The 15,675-nt window shown below is 49.3% G+C and overlaps 1 protein-coding gene across 2 annotated transcripts; it reads left to right on the top strand.

Moving 5' to 3' along the window:
• Nucleotides 1–345: 345 nt before the first annotated feature.
• CEP41 (centrosomal protein 41) lies at nt 346–12,215 on the top strand. 2 transcript variants are annotated; one of them, XM_026091283.1, is made up of 11 exons: nt 346–429; nt 1,028–1,091; nt 1,910–1,957; nt 6,021–6,082; nt 7,206–7,275; nt 7,770–7,914; nt 9,017–9,168; nt 9,639–9,706; nt 10,497–10,611; nt 10,821–11,036; nt 11,514–12,214. In XM_026091283.1, the coding sequence occupies exons 1-11, from the start codon at nt 397–399 to the stop codon at nt 11,660–11,662; spliced, it is 1,122 nt and encodes a 373-aa protein (XP_025947068.1). In that variant the 5' UTR covers nt 346–396; the 3' UTR covers nt 11,663–12,214. The 2 variants fall into 2 exon arrangements, with proteins under 2 accessions (XP_025947068.1, XP_025947069.1); XM_026091284.1 differs by lacking the exons at nt 346–429; nt 1,028–1,091; nt 1,910–1,957 and adding an exon at nt 3,317–3,623 and having other exon boundaries at nt 11,514–12,215.
• The last annotated feature ends 3,460 nt before the right edge of the window (nt 12,216–15,675 follow it).

Here is a 15,675-nt window from a genome sequence, read left to right as displayed (position 1 = left end):
AAGCCACGCCCCCGGGCAGGTCTCCCTGCTCTGCGCCCACCCTCCCCCTGAGAGGCGGCAGGTCACGCCCCCCACGGCGGCGGTGGGCGGGGCGCTCCCGAGGCGGTGCCAGCGCCGCGCATGCGCGGCCCGTCCCCCCTGCGAGGGGGGGGCTCCTTCTCCTCCCGCCGCCGCCGCCGCGTTGTGACGCGTGCCGCGGCGGCGTCCCCCGTTGCCCGGCAACCATTGAGCGCTGTCAGCCGCCGCCGCCGCTACGAGGCGTCTGATTGGCCGCGGGGGCGGCGGGCGGCCAATCGGGGCGGGGGTTGTTGCGGGGTGGGGCGCCGGAGCCGAACGGCGGGCGGGCAGGCGGGAGCGAAGGGGGCGCGGGGACGGCTCGGCGGCCGCTGCGGGAAGATGTCGGCGAGGAGAAGCGTCGGCGACCCGGAGGTGGGCGCGGGGCCGGGGCCGGGGCCGGGGCGGGGGGGACCTTCCCCTGCCGTCCCCGCCTCGCTGAGCGGCGGGTGCCCGGGAGTCCGGCTCGGGGCGCGGGGGGCCTTCGCCCCTGAGGCGGGCGGCCTGGGGAGGCGCCGGGGTGTCCCGGGACCGGGGGGCCGCAGGGGCCGCGGGCGGTGGCCCCGGAGCCCCCGGGGACTCTGGGGGTTTCCAGGGACCGGAGCAGCCTCCCGGGGAGGCGGTTCCCTGGGGTGGGGGGGGGGAAGGGCCCGGCGGGGGGGGCCGCGCCGGGCCGGGGGTCCCCTCGGGGCGGCCGCGCTCTGGGGGCGACTTGGAGGCGCGGAGAGAGGAAGGGGGAGAAAGCTGCCTTTGAGGCTTCAAAGTGGCGATCTGGCGGGGTTCCTGGGGCTACAGAGGCCTTTCCGGTGCCTGAGAGCGGGGGACGTTTGAGACGATGGCCCTGCTCTCACCTTCCTTTCTGGCTGTCTTGTAGAGCTCGTTAGATTCCCTTTTTTGGTAAGGCTTCTCAGCCTTTAAAACTCATACGTGGCTGCCTATCGACTTCATGTTTTTCGTCTCCTTTTTAAAACAGTATTTAACCAGGCGGATCCCTCAGAATCCTAAATATCAACATATAAAGACTCGCCTTGACACTGGTAAGTGAAATCAGCACAGTAAAAACTGCCACAGGTAGACATAAGAGCGTACAAACGTCATTATTGTGAGTGTCTTAACTGCCTCTGTGCCCTGAGCCGCTTTACGTTGTGGCTGATGATGCATCTGCGTCGGAACTCGCATCGCAATTGTGGCGTCTCAGCTTGTCACCGATGGCAGGCGCTGATGTGGCGGTTCCCACCGAGGTTACTGGGCCTGCAATTGCTATATATGGGCTTTCTTCGTATAAAATAATATCTTGGCAAGGATGTAAATCGAAATAATTATTCGGAGGGGGCTCTGGGCTTTTTGTCGATAAGGCAGTTGGATTTTGTCCAGTAATATTTGCCAATAGTATCCAAAACAAAAGTGTTGGGAAAGGGGCAGCTTGTCCGTAGTCACGCTTCAAGCGGTGTGTCGGAATCCGGATTAAAATCTGTAATCTGTAGAGGAATCGAAATATGCTGTGAGTATACGTAGAAGATTTGGGCTCCTGCTAGGCACGAACGTTCCTGGTGACCTCCTCTATCCGGCATGGAGGTTTGAACCTATGGAGCACTGCCCATTCCCAGAGACAGTTGGTAGCGTGAGTCCAGCAAGTCCTTTGACTGACTTGGCTCTTAAGCTGGGTGCGAGAGAAGGAGGCAAGGAGGAACGTCACGTTGCTTTTGATTTATGGTTGCCTCGTATTGTCACAGCGAAAGAGGATCCGGAACGAACGCTTCCTGGTTTGTTCCTTCAGTAATATTTTCAGCCTTTAATCTTGCTGAAGAAAACCGCTAATGAAGAACCGTTACAAGCTGTTTGATCTTCGTTACAGGTAATAGTTTGACAAAATACACCGAGAAGCTGGAGGAGATCAAAAGAAGTGAGTATCTTGCGAGGTGCAGAATTTAACTTGCGGCGGGTTGTTCAAAACTGAAAAAGCATTGAACCCCAGGCCCTTCGTTTGCTCAGAAATCTCCGCTCTGTAACGATGCCTCCAGGTATTTACAGGAATGGACATTAGAAGCTCGCCGTGGTAGGATGCGAGAGCACTGGGCCGTAGTGCTTAGCTGTTTACCTTGTTTCTCTGCTGGGTATCTTCCATTTCTCTGCCTCTCGCAGTACTTTACAATTTTAACTTAAGTAAGATAGCGGGCAGACAGGTCTAGGAGTTTTTCTAGAACTTTCTTTGTACAGATTTTGGTTTTGAATGGAAGCCAGGTAGGATAAAGTTCTGTGGATTAAGAACACTAACCTAGACTCACCTGGAAGGCTGAAACTGCACTCCTAGGACTTTATTTTTGTTTCAGATAATGGTATGCTTGAACTCGAACTCTTTATACACACACACGCGCGCGCACACACACATATATATGCGCATGTGCATATATATGTATATAATTTTAGCATACTTAGATTTCTATCGGAATACTTCAAGATAGGAAAGAGTCAAACCTCATCCCTGTGTAACTCACAGATTTCACCGGAATTGCTAACATCGATGTCTTTAACACTGTGGGTCATTCACACTAACAAAAGCCTGCCTAAATTTTATTACAGTCCATTTTTCCAATAACGACTTCTGACTTCTTTTTTAATTCTTTCAAATAAAGCTAATGTTATACTTCTTTATTTTCAATTACTGTCATTATTATTATTATTATTATTATTTTTGCATAGTGAGACAGGAAAACCATTAAATCCAAAAGCTGCCTTTATTGATGTGAAAGAGAAATCCCCACAAAAAATGAGGATTGTTAGGGTTTTGAACGTTCGTTTTTGGCTCTTACAACCACTTACTTTGTTTCCCTACCATGATAATGCTCAGATTGTAAGGGAGGTCATTTATCTGCTGTGTAAATGTATTTGTGCCTGCCTTTGTGCAAAATGTGCCTTTGTTGCTGTTTTTTAAATATTGTGGCTCTTTGGGGGAAAATCAAAAGAGAAATGACCTTGTTTCCCCAAATCCTTTGTCGACTGACTGAGATTTCAGCACTTAACGCTGGATTGCCATCGCTTTTTATCCGTGCTGAAAATCTTGTTGTGTTGGTCCAGTTGGTTTTAAATCTCTGCTGTGAATTTAATTCCATTGTACGTAGGAGCTCTCTTGTTTAGTCTCGGTTCTAGAGACCTGTAGAAACTTCCTCATTATAGCGGTGCTGAATAGGCACCTTGTGTTCCCTGGCAGTTCAGAAACTTCTCTGCCTTGATTTCTCATGGATAGATGACACCGTTTGGACACGACTTTAAAAACCCGGTACAGTCAACTCTCTGTCTCTGGTGTAACGTGAGAGAGTGGGACCCAACACCGCGCGCCTAACGCGGAATCAAAAATGATGAGATAGCTGCAACTGCGATTACTTGTCCTCTGGAGGACTGACCTGAGCGGAGGCACCGGCTCCCTTCCCGTTCTTCGACGTGGCTTCGCTCGTTGCTGAAGCACGGGGAAGAACTTCCCTGAACGTACACCAGAGCGGTTTATAGCTTCGGAGCAGTTTGCCGAATCACCATGTCGGAAAATCCAAACGGATCTTCCGGGATAGCGCCGGGTACGTAGCGTTGCTTTTGTGGTCGGAAGCGGCGCTTTGGCTGAGCTTTGGGGTGTTAGCCGGGAAGCTGGCCCGCGCGTTCAAAACAGCTTGCTCCAGGGCAAGCTTAGTAATAGCAACAGTTCTCTGTGTTGATAGAAATGATCTCGGGCGGAAAAGCCAAGATTTAGGTCATAAAGGCTTGTTCTGCAGTAAATAATCCGTGTTTGAAGGGGGTGGAAACCATCCGCAGCCGTACGGTATGAGCACAGTGACGGAGAAGGTGCTGCTTAGTCAGTGTTTGCATCCATCCAGCTCCTCTTAAGCTTCGCTGCGTGTATTTTTCATTATAAATTAAACAGGGATCCCATCTCTTGCTGTTCGGTCCACGCAGCTGAATTAACGGAGTCTTTTTGTCCATGGCTAGGGAATTTTGACCATTTGCCCACGCATAACCTGTGGATTTTGTGTTGGGCAGGTGAAATGGGCCGCCCGGAAGAAAGCTGTCGCCGTTCTTTTGGAGTTATTGGAAATGCTGGCTTGTGAGGCGGCGGCAGTGGATAAAAGCCCTGCGGGGCTAATTGCCGTTCTGAAATCGAATTTACGGGCAGATCTTGTGCTTTAGAGCCGTGATCTGAAACGTGCACTGGAAATCGCAGACCGCTGGGTTATTTTGGATGGGCTCTTTTTTGGTTTTTTTGCAACTCAGGTTGTTTAGCAACAAGTATGTACAGCTTTATAGTCCGAAAAAAGTTATATTAAGCGCGAGGTTGAATTTGGGGAGCCTGTTTGCTCTGAAATGCTGAAAATCAGTTGGCCGACCTCCCAGAAAGTATATTTAAGAGTGAGGGGATAGGAAGGTTAAAAAACTAGAGTCCAAAGCTCACAATATCTCTTAGTGTCTGTCCTGCTACACCCCAAAAGCTCATTTTGTTGTAATTCTTTTGGTGTTTTTTTTACAGAAATATGGATTGGAGCCCCCTCACCTTCTCCCCCATCCTCCTTCACTTAAGCTACAGAGCAGGCAACAGATGGTGGGATTTAGAATTGCTTAACTGGCTGGATTTGATTAAGGTCCTGTAGTCCAGTATTAGCCCCCTTAGCCGAGCAGTTGGAGAGGGGCCAGTTTGGAACATCCTCCAACGGTTATTAACATTATTAGGAAAATGCGAAGGATTCTTCATATTTAGAAAAAATAGAGAAGCAATTTCTTTTTTTTTTTTTAAGGAGATTTTTAGCTTAATTAGAGGACGGCTTCTAACGGCTTTAAGAGCTGCGCACTCAATTTTGTTCATCTCCCATAAATTTCCCTGCTAGTGCAGGATTGATTTTTTTTCTCCCCCCGCCCCCATACGGTTTCCTCTTCTCTCTTCTTCCTAGTTGTACATTTTCCACAGCGTGGGGCTTGCGTTGCTTCCCGTGGGAGGCGAGTCCGTATCGAGATGTTCCTACCGATATTTGTCTTAGCTTCTCTCTCCTCCTGCATCCGCCCTTTTGTTTCACCCGGACGGCTTCTCTCTCCCTGCTGTTTGCCCATCTCAAGTATCCGTACGCGATCGCGCTTCCATCCTTGTCATCGCTTACGCAGCGCTGTTAATCGCTGCTCTGTTTGGTTTTTGGTTTTGGGTTTTTTTTTTTTTTTTTGCCAGTCCTTCGGACAGGCTGCTCGGTTTTCTTGCTGTCCAAGCTCTGCCTTCAAGCTTAAGGTTCGGCGAGTCCGGTTTGTCTGCAGAGGTTACGCGTGCGTCGAGCCGGTGCCCGCGCCGTTCTGCCGTTGCGTTGTCCGCGTGAAACGCCTCGTGTCAGTTCTCCCCTTCTTCGCRTAGCTGTGAAAACAAGTCGTGGGATTCGGAATTTAACTTCCAGGTAAAGCAAGAAAACCTGGAACATTTTAATCGGTACCGTTTTATATAAAAGCACTGCTTGGTATTTAAAAAAAAAACGTAGTCTGAGATACTTATGCTCTGATTCTGCTGGAAATTACACAAAAATTCAGGTCATCAGAGTTTTATCGTTTGATTTAAGAGACTTTGCGACAGTGCTGGGCCTCAAAGAGCAGCAGGGAAGGTGATAAATTTGTGAAAACGCTTCCTTCCCCCAGCGAGAGAAGAAAGCCACAGAATCGCTGAGGTTGGAAGGGACCCCTGGAGATCATCTAGTCCAAGCCCAAAAGATACAGAGTCTAGAAGCAACTAAATCCATCTTCTCCGTTTCAGGCGTGTGTGGGGGGCAAGATCTCTCTTTCGAGCCAATATTACCCTGCACAAAACCTTCAGGTTTGCTCTGAGCCTGCAGAGCAAAGCTTACAGCCCCGCGATGCCGCCTCTAAGAATAGCTGGGACTATTTGCCTGGCTTTGGCAAAAAACTGGGAATGCCTGGGAGAAATCACCTTGTCCTCTTCTGTTTTGTTCTTGAAGATTACAGGTACAAGAAAGACGAGCTGTTTAAAAGACTGAAGGTGACTACTTTTGCCCAGCTGGTACGTACGGCTCTTTTCTCTCTGGTTTCCAAAGTCGTCGTTATCTCTTGTTAACGGCGTCCTTGCTTTGTCCAAAGCCTTATATGTAATTATGTAGCCTTGGACAGTAAATGTCCTTTTGTAATCGGATTCTTCCGCAGCTTCTTCCGCTCCTGCTTCCTGCTCCTGTAGATTTCCCTTAATAAAAGCGAACCGTATCGGCCAATGTTTTCAGAGTAGCCAAACGCTTTTAGCTGGAAATGGAAGGTTGCAATGATTCTGAGTGTTTCAAAATCCAACCCTTTTATTATTATTAATTATTATTCACTTAAGAGGATCTTTGAGCCTCTTACTTTACACAGCCCTTTTCTTTTGTAATATTCAGATCAGATCTCGTGGAGCTTTGTGTCAGGTTGTCACAGCTGAAAGCAGGAAGGTTGTGACTTCAAAGCTTTCTGCATATTTTTTAATTAAAAAAAAGTAATGCATAATGAATCAAAATAATTTAAAAAAAAAGGGAAATATGATCAGGAAATAGAGCTGTTTGCTTCTATGTTGGTTCAAGAAAATTGATAAAAACTAACAGAAGAGAGGCTTCCTTTAAGGAGAGAAGAAAAGGAAAGGTTAAGCTCACAAATGTTAAAGGAGCAGGCTTTACGGAAGTGTGTATTTGGTTCCACTGGACTGTTAAAACCAATCCTGTGACTCTCGCTATTGCGATGAACTAATGTAATATATGACTATCGTAGGTCTGCTGTCACAGAGCAATTAGCTATGTGCTGGTTTTTTAGTTTTCTCCTGTGTAGTACGTATCGTGAAATGTTTTGTCTGCAGCCAGTGACCGAACTTCATAAAAGTTAGAAGAAGTTCTGGTATTCGATTTGGCCAACATGATATATCTGAGTTTTCTTTATTTTAAGGCTGGATGATCTTTCCTTTTGCTACAACTTCCGTTCAGTAAAAAGACACGTCCGCAGTATGGGCCTCAAATAGACGCTATATTTGTCCTTGAAGTCCAGTAGAGGTTTCGCCGAGTTAAACGTGTTTTGGCATGAGCCTCGTTTTTCCTTAAGCTGATCCCCCTCTTTCATTGACACCGGCGTATTCATATCACAGTATTGTTGTTCGCTTTTGTTTCGCGCAGGCCATCCAGGTTGCTTCTCTATCTGATGAAACATTAGAAGTGACAAACGAGGAGATCCAGAAGCTGGAAGGTAACAATATTTATTGTAAGCACAAAAGAGAAAGAGCTGTAGTTCGCTGTCGTATTTTGAACCGTGTCCTGGCAGACTTAGCTGGCTGCTCGGCAAGTCTTTTAATCAAAGATAAAAATAATTTAAGCTCTGGCCTGGCCTGCAGCCGTTCCAGTTTGGGATGCACGGCTCATAAAAGCAGGAAGGTTTGCAAATAAGATGCCTCGAAGAAAGGCCTCGTGCTGCATATTGCAGTAACTCAGTAGATATCGTGCATCAGAATTAAATGGACTGTAACGTTTTTAGTGAGTTCTTAAAACTGAGATCTCGAGCTCTTAAAAATCACCTGGCTCTTTCTTATTTTTAATATGAGACTCTCAGTGAGTCAGTCTTGTAAGAGGATAAAGACAAGGATGTCTTTAAGAGACATGCTTTCCTCTAAGAATAGAAACGGGGCTTAAAACTAACTTATTTCCTGCAGCGTTTTAATTCTTCGTACCCTGTTCTCTCCCCAGATGGTGATTCTGCTACCTCGGACGCAGATGCTGAACTCACAGCGGGGACAAACGGGAAAGGAAGCCCCCGTGAGGCACCGCTTAATCCGCTTCTGTTCATAAACAACGCAGGAGCCGGCGAGTCGTATCGATCCACGCTGCAGAGGTGCCTGATAATAATACACACTTTTCCTCTCATCTTAACAGATAATTGTTTTTATGCTGCTAATTATTTTAATTTGGTACTAGTAGCTTCTGTTGTATTTCTCATTAAAGCCCAAATCTGAAGGACTGGAGATGTGTGTGAGAGAGAGCATTGGCAGGTTCTCCTCTTGGAGTTAGTTGGGTTCAAGGTTGTAACCGGACGCTGTCACCATCTGATGGCTGCTGAAAGAGCTACCAGGGAAATACACTGGTGGGATTCAGTCCAGTTCCCTGCGTTCAGGAATCCGTGTTATAAACTGCTCTGGTAAACTCGGTTACGTGCCTTCCTGATGGTCTTAGTGGATTTTCCAGTGATTTGAGAATGAGAGTCCAATTTCCAAATCCAACACATCACCAGTCAAGGTCAGAGATACCAGGAAGACACCGTAAGAGGAAACTTGGTCCCAGCCCTGCATTTGCTGTATCTGTGCAAATGCTAACAGAAGACTTGATGTTAGCCTGGCAGGCGTGGAGCTCATCTACCACAGCTATCAATTTAGCGACCAGTGAGAGTATCTTGAGCAGAACGTGGTGTTCTTATTCTGGAGGTTTCCATTCAGCGTCCTGTATCCAACCTAGCGATGGAATAGGAAACGGGAAACCTCCGCAGGGCGCTGCTGGTGGGTTATTGACAGGTATTTACTCTGCCCGGACTACTGAGAGCTCTGCTTTGGCAACTTGTTAGGATTATTCTCCCTCGGCTCAAATACTGTAGTGAAGTCACTTAGGACACTGAATAAAACACCTGGATTTGACTGATCCGGAAGCATTTGGCATGTTCACATAGCAAGGCTGTACTCTGTTCTACCACGGAAAGAATTATTTATATAGGTAAAAATGAAAACGTTTCTTTTGATGTGCTTGTCGATTTGATTCCCATAGACTTTTGTTAACAAATGCACAGAAAGGCTCCGTTTCGTGTGGTGTCTTGCTGCATTGGAATGTGAAAGAGCTGTTGGAAAATAGAAAATAAAATCATAGAAAAGCATCCTGACGTGGTGAAGAGGTACAGAAGGATTCACGGAGTGAGAGCTTGCATCATAACCTCCTCTTTCCCCTTGTAGCGTTATAAGTGGTGTTGGTGAACTAGATATAGAAAAGGACACCCCGAAGAAAGCGGACCCTCAGGCTAAAGACACGCCTTATCCCGACTGCCCCTTCCTGCTTCTGGACGTACGAGATCGCGATGCCTACGACCAATGCCATATCGTGGGAGGTAAGAGAGGGCCAGAATCCCGCAGCAGCCCGGCGTCAGCTGGGTTCATATGTTCAAGCTCTTTGTGCCGGATTCTGGCTGTCTTCATTTTTTTCCCCCCCCAAGATGGGCATCAGTGTCTCCAACAGTGTCTCCTCCCTCCACAGAGGGAGTCCCAGTAACTGTGGTCAGGAGGCAAAGGGGAGCGATGTCAGCGGGAAGGGGAATTGGGATCTTTCAAACTCAGAGAACTTTTGGAAACCTCTTCTTCTGCAAGTAGCTATTCTGATGATTGCTCTCTGCACTCATCCAGCGCTGACATTCCCTCCTGGAAAGGGGAGAGGGACTGAGATGATGTGAATCCCTTATTCAGTGGGTTTCCAAGTCTCTCGTACTCTTACAAGCCAGTGTCAGTTGTATTCTAGATTGCGTGATGGTTGGTGTTCAGCCACAATATGATTTTTCTCTCTCTTTTTTTTTTTCCTCTGCAGCTCATTCGTACCCTATTGCAACGCTATCTAGAACCATGAATCCATATACCAATAGCATTCTGGAATATGTATCCTTTATAAAAGTGCTGGGATTCAAGAGCACTGGGGGGAGCTTCCCAAAAAAACGGAGATATAGCAATCACCGTGACTGGACGATGATTAGCCAACAAAATCTCAGGGTTTCGAGAAGGCTGGGAAGGGAAATGCTTTGTGCTGGCGGTGATTACCTGGCGGGGCCCTGCTGCAACCGTTAGATGCCGGGTTTGAACCCAGAGGTTATAAAACCCGTTGATTTCTCTGGGAGCTGCCTGAATGTGGCATTTCTTGGGATATGCTCTTGCCGCTGGAAGGCAGATCCTCACTGCCTGGGCACCTGTCCCCTGCTGCTGCTGGGCGACTTGAGGGAGGCGTTGATCCAAATCCTTTGGCTTCCCCTCAGCGCCTCGATGGGGATTGCCTTTCCTCTGGAGGATAGAAAGAGGATTATTAGCTAGGATTAGGCTGGTAATTCCCCAGGTCGTTACCTTGTGGGGGCTGCGAGGGAGAGGGGAGGATGGTGACGAAGGTGCTTCTTGCTACTGTCTGTTACTGAATAGCCTTCAGAGCAGTGGTGGAACGAGTGCTCCTAGGGGCTGCAGGGGTTAAGCAGAGTCCTTGCAATATCTGGCAAGCTTCAGCTACTCAGAAATCAGCTTTAATACACAGGTGAAAGAGAGGCGTTCCTGCTTGATAGCTACAAGTCAAACAGGGGCTCTTTTTGCCTCCGGTCCCGTTTGTTTGTCTCTTCTTTTTAAAAGATACTAACAGTCAATCTAAGTTGATAAATCAAGTATGATCTTTAGCTCTTCCACCTATCAGAAAAACGCACATGGAAAAATTATTATTTTGTACGATGATGATGAGAGGATAGCCAGCCAGGCTGCTACAACCATGTGCGAGAGGGGCTTCGAGAACTTGTTCATGTTGTCTGGAGGTGAGCGGGGATGGGCAGGACTCTGAGATCTCGGGTGCATAGACTTGGTGTGAAACTGAGAGCAAGGGTTGCACAAGCTGGAGACGGAGCGAAAGAGCTTGATGTTCAGCTCTCTTGAGGGTTTCATTTGTGACCGGTAAAATCACCGATCCCATCTTGGACCCCCTTAGCTGGTGGTCACGGATAACATGTGATCTGTATGTCTGCAGGCCTCAAAGTCCTTGCACAGAAGATCCCGGAAGGACTGGTCACGGGTTCGCTCCCAGTGTCGTGCCAGGTGGCAACTCACGCCGGATCTGCCCGAAAAAAGGCCACTCCCAAAGCGCCACCCCCACGTGCTGAGAACAAATGGAGATTTACTGCAGACGATCTACAAAAGATGAAGTATTACCTAGAAGAGGAGCAGATCCCTTCAGATACTGCCAGTAAGACTCCCTGAGTAATGCCGGAATTACTTCCTGTAGCTCTTGAGCCTGCCTAGCAGCAGCTCTCTGCTTTGCCGTAGCCTTTCTTCCCAGGATATTGCTGGGAGGAGGAGGGTTGTTTCAAAACTGGTGGAGAAGGGATGCCAAAACCTGTGTCACATTGATCCCACGGGACTTAAATCTTATATAGCTAGGTGAGAGCACAATCCTGGGTCTGCTGAGGGCAGGCATATGCCGTGCTGCCCTCTAGCTTTAAATGCCTTGAGGTTTTCCTGGTAGCTAGTAGGTTTTTTGAGTTGTTTAGGCCTTTTGCTCCAGCCCAGCTAGATTGAGGCTCTCCAGAAACCCCCACCGAGCTAGCGATGGTGCTGTACGTTGCAGCGAGAGCCGGAGAGCCAGAGAGGGGCAGCAGGTCGTTCAGGTGCTCTGGCACGGGCGCAACTGCATTTGGGTTTCCGATCTCTTTTTTTTCTGCAGGCCGTCTGAGCCGTGGTTCTTCAGGGCGCGATTCCAAGGCGGCGACTGTGAGGAGCAACCACAGTCTCCCTGGTGCCGTGGGCTCGGCCGGATCTCTCGCCGCCCGCTCGCTCAGCAGCAGCAGCCTCCAAAACAGGCCGTGGAAATAGGCGGCGGTGTCTCTTTGCAGCTGAATAAATGAATGCCCAGGTTCTGGGAACCGCGAGCAGTACGGCCCGTTTGTCGTTTTAGGAATCCGCAAAGGAAAGCAGCAGCGGTATAAAACTGGCAGCTTGGGTAAGGCTGGGGGAGCTGGAGGGGTTGATGTTTCCTAGAAGCGGGAGTGGTGTCGCTTTGAGAAGGCCGTGCAGCGTCAGGACGGTGTCGACATAACTGGTTTCTAGGGGAGGGAGGAAACTGGTAGGAAAGCCGGGGACCGGTAGAAACAGTTCTGTGAAACTTGTAGTTCAGACTTAATGAATTTGTGTCCGTAACAAATACGCCTTCGGCACTGGGACCAAAACTGTGGACTGTGCTAATAGGCGAACACGTGTGAAGGTAAATGGGCCAGAAATCGTCTGTGAGCAAAACCCTTGGTGTCTAGTAGCAGCGATACAGACATTGAACAAATTGCCAAAATGATGGAGAGGGGATTCCATCATTTTTTTTAATATTATGTTAATGAACAAAATTATTTGTAATAAAGATTTTTTTTGGAAATAACGCCCAGCATGGCACTGTAACCTGACAGTCATCTTTACTCATGGACAGTTTGCGAAATAGTTCTGTATTTTTAAAAGCGAGTTGGATGGGAAGATAACTTGGTTTTCCCTCTTATTGTCTGGAATGTTTGACCTTTAATTACGCTTTTCTGCTTTGTTCCTCACGGTGGTTATGGAGAAAGCTACTCTGTGGTGGTTTGGTTTCTAAAGGAGATGAGGGTAATGCTCTGACGTGTGCTGAGAAGGATTTTGGTTGACTTCTCTTAAGACGGGATTGGCTGCCGTGCCCCTCTTACCCCGTCTGTACACTGGGATCTCCTGGGTTCATCTGCAAACCAGTGGTTTCTTCTTCCTCCTCCTTGCAAGAGCAGGCTGCTGCTCATCGTCGTTGCAGAGAACTACGAAGTAAGTTGAGGAGACAGTCGGTCGCTCTTCTGCCAGCAAGCCTGTCTTCCCTGTGATACAGGCCAACGGGAGGCAAGGTTGGGAGGCAGGACTTCATTTTGCTTCGTAAATCCTTTCGTGATACTTGGAGGTAAATCGTGTCCCTTATTGGAGCGGCAAAGAGCTCCACAGGGCCCATGCCTGGTGTAGAGGCTTGATGGTTATTCCGAACTGTGCCTTTGCCACTATTTTTGGAGTAGCGTCTTTAAGGTTAGGGTGACTGAAGGAAAATTTGCTTTTTCCTCTCTAATTAGAGTCCCTGAAACCTAGCAGGGTCACGATTGTGGTAGCTCAGTGGGGCCTGGAGATTTTGTGGCAAACAAGTACCCCAGCTTTCATCAAATCAGCGCTTCCAGCCATATCAGTATTGGCTGGCTGACCTAGAAACCATCCGAAACTCCTCCGTGACGAAGCTGATGGTGTGGAAAAGGCAGAAATGTGCTGCCTGTTAGAGACTTTTGGGATGGCTACGTAGAGACCCCGCTGTCTAGCCTTTACCCATGGTATTACAGAGCTTAGTCCAGCTTTGGCTTCTTGGGTTTTGTGCTTTCTGTGTGTGGCTTTGGGGGTTTTCCCTCCCTTTTGATGTAGCCAAGTAAGTATTAACAGACCCCCCAAATTCCTCAAGTTTAAGACTCAACATCTCCGAGCGCGTTTATCGCTACCTACACTTAAACCTCTACTACAGGAGCGAATATTGCCGCTGGGCCTGGGACCTGTGCGAATAATCGCAACAATCCTCGTGGAAGCAGGGAAGGGGTTGTTTAATGAGGAGCCTTTCCGCCTCTGGAAACCAGTCCCGCTCTCTTCCCAGGTTCGCGTTCGCTCGTTTTAGCGTCAAATGTTGGTAGCAGAGCATGAACCGCAGCTCCGGGGTCTCTAGCCGAATCTCAGATCGGAGGAGGGCTCGTGCAGGTGATGTTCCCGTGGCTGGGGACTGGTGGTTTCGTTCCGATCCTCCTCAGCCCTGTCAAACCGTGGGGCCTGATCCTGCCGGGCACGATGTGCCCTCGAGCCTGACGGGCAGCCCTGGGCCGCGCTAGCGCTTGGCGTCTCTCAGGATCGGGCCCAGTAGCGATACCTCCAGCCTGCGCTTTTATCACCGACCGTATCGTGCCCTTAAAAATCCAGAAAGGTTGTAAATAGAGTCCTGAAAAGTACCCAACTGCTACGAGGAGTCATAAGAGTTGAACGCGTTTGTGGTTAAATATAGCTCTGTATTTTTATACGTAACGACATCTGATGGCAGTGAGATGGAGGTAGAGCTCCCCGCTTCCCACGGACGTCCGTGGACGCTTTCATGTGGACCAGCCAGCTGTGATCTGTACAAGGTGTCCTTCCAGGCTGCCCACTGAGGGTCACCCGGTGCGCCGGGTTGCTGTAGGGAGCGCGGGCGTGTGCGCGTATTAAGAGAGTCGGGCCGGTCGGGTGTTAGGTTTAAGAAGTCACTAGGACTGGCTGTGGAAATACCATCTCGTTTCAGCCCAGCTTTAGCTGGTCTTAGCATGGTCCTACCAACTGGTCTGCTCTGTTGCCTTCTGGCTTTATCACGCCTCTGGGAGGGAAGACTTCTGGTCGCTCTGTTGGCAGATGTCCTTCTCTTGAACGAAGCAGGGTGTCTTTCCCGTTCAGACTGCTTATCTTTTCACCGAACTGCAGCATCGCTGCTTGGAAGTATTTGTTGAAACGGTTGAGCCCCAAGTGGGAGCCGCAGGGACCTCGTTCTTGTCCACAGTTTTATGCAGCCTTGGGAAGCCGGCTCGCCTCTCTGGGCTTTGGTTTCCCCGCTGGCTAAACGGCTCAGGGAGACCCTTACTGAGTAGGTGGATATCCATGGAAAGAGTTGGACATTGACGCCTCGCAGAAACGCCAAGCGTTGGTTGGGGAATAACCGTGGCTCGCACAGTTGCCCGTTGTGATCTTGACGTCCCAAGTCCGCTGCCCCTTTCTGGTTTGTACGGCAGCTCTGTTTTTATGTTGATGTGAAATAAAAAGTTGAACTAAATGGCGCCTCATCCATAATTCAGCTGGTATCTTGCCTGGACCGGTTGACAGTGCTCTTGTGCCTGGAAAATGATATGGTTGATCAATACGGCTGAAGCTTAATGTGCGCAAGAGGGGTGAGAGCCAAGAGAACGTTTGTTACGTGCTTAAACCAGGGACCAGCAGAGCGTGCAGGGTGCCACCGGCTTGCAAAAAGGAGACTTCAGCTCCACGAGCACTTGGAAGTGCTGTTACAGACGCGAGCAACTCTAAAAGGCATCTGGGTGAAACCAGAGACAAGAGCAGGGGTTGTCTGTGTTGGCTTACACCAAGTCCTGGTTTTGCTATCCAGCTGTTGGAGAAAGGGCTGAAATCCCTGGCTGCTCCAGGCTGTGGGAAACCTGAACCAGAGGGATGAAACTAGTCTGAGCTGTTTAAGCTCCTCAGTCCTGGGCATCGAAGGAAAAGCGCCGTGTGCCTTCCCGTCTTCTTGCTCTCTTGGTGGATGTGTGTGGGTTTTTTTTGGTCTTCTGCCTTGGTGGTGCCTGGTGTGGGAGGAAGGAGCTCTATATAATAGCGTGGGACTTTAAATTGTTTAATTTAATAAAAAATCAATGACACCGTGTGGCTGGGTACCGCGTTTCAATGTGAGGTCTGAAGACTACCGGAAAGCTTGGAGCAGCGCTTGCGGAGAGCAGGGGTCGGCGTGGGCCCTGCCCTGGCTCCCACCGGCACGGGGAGACCTTTCCGACGGCGCCGCGCGGCCCCGTTCGACCCCAAAACGACACGGCAGAGCTTGGGGCGGAAGAAACTGCGTCGGGCCCTCGGTTGGTCAAGGCAGCGCGGGGACCTTAGGTTCCCCTGCCTTCCCCTCCCTTTTCCCAGAAGCTGTCGGCTTCCTTACAGCCCGGATCCAGGCAGGAGGAGAAGGGATACCACAGAGGCAAGCGGCACCGCTTTCCGGCGTGACCATCACGGTAAATGCCCCCACGGCAGCAAAAGGGTTAGACAAAACGGAGCAGCAACGAGACCCG

The sequence above is a fragment of the Apteryx rowi genome, unplaced genomic scaffold (assembly GCF_003343035.1).
Source record: "Apteryx rowi isolate R43461 unplaced genomic scaffold, aptRow1 scaffold_9, whole genome shotgun sequence".
NCBI classification, from domain to species: Eukaryota; Metazoa; Chordata; class Aves; order Apterygiformes; family Apterygidae; genus Apteryx; species Apteryx rowi.
The sequence above is the reverse complement of the archived record's forward strand: the minus strand, read 5'-3'. Positions and strand labels throughout refer to the sequence as shown.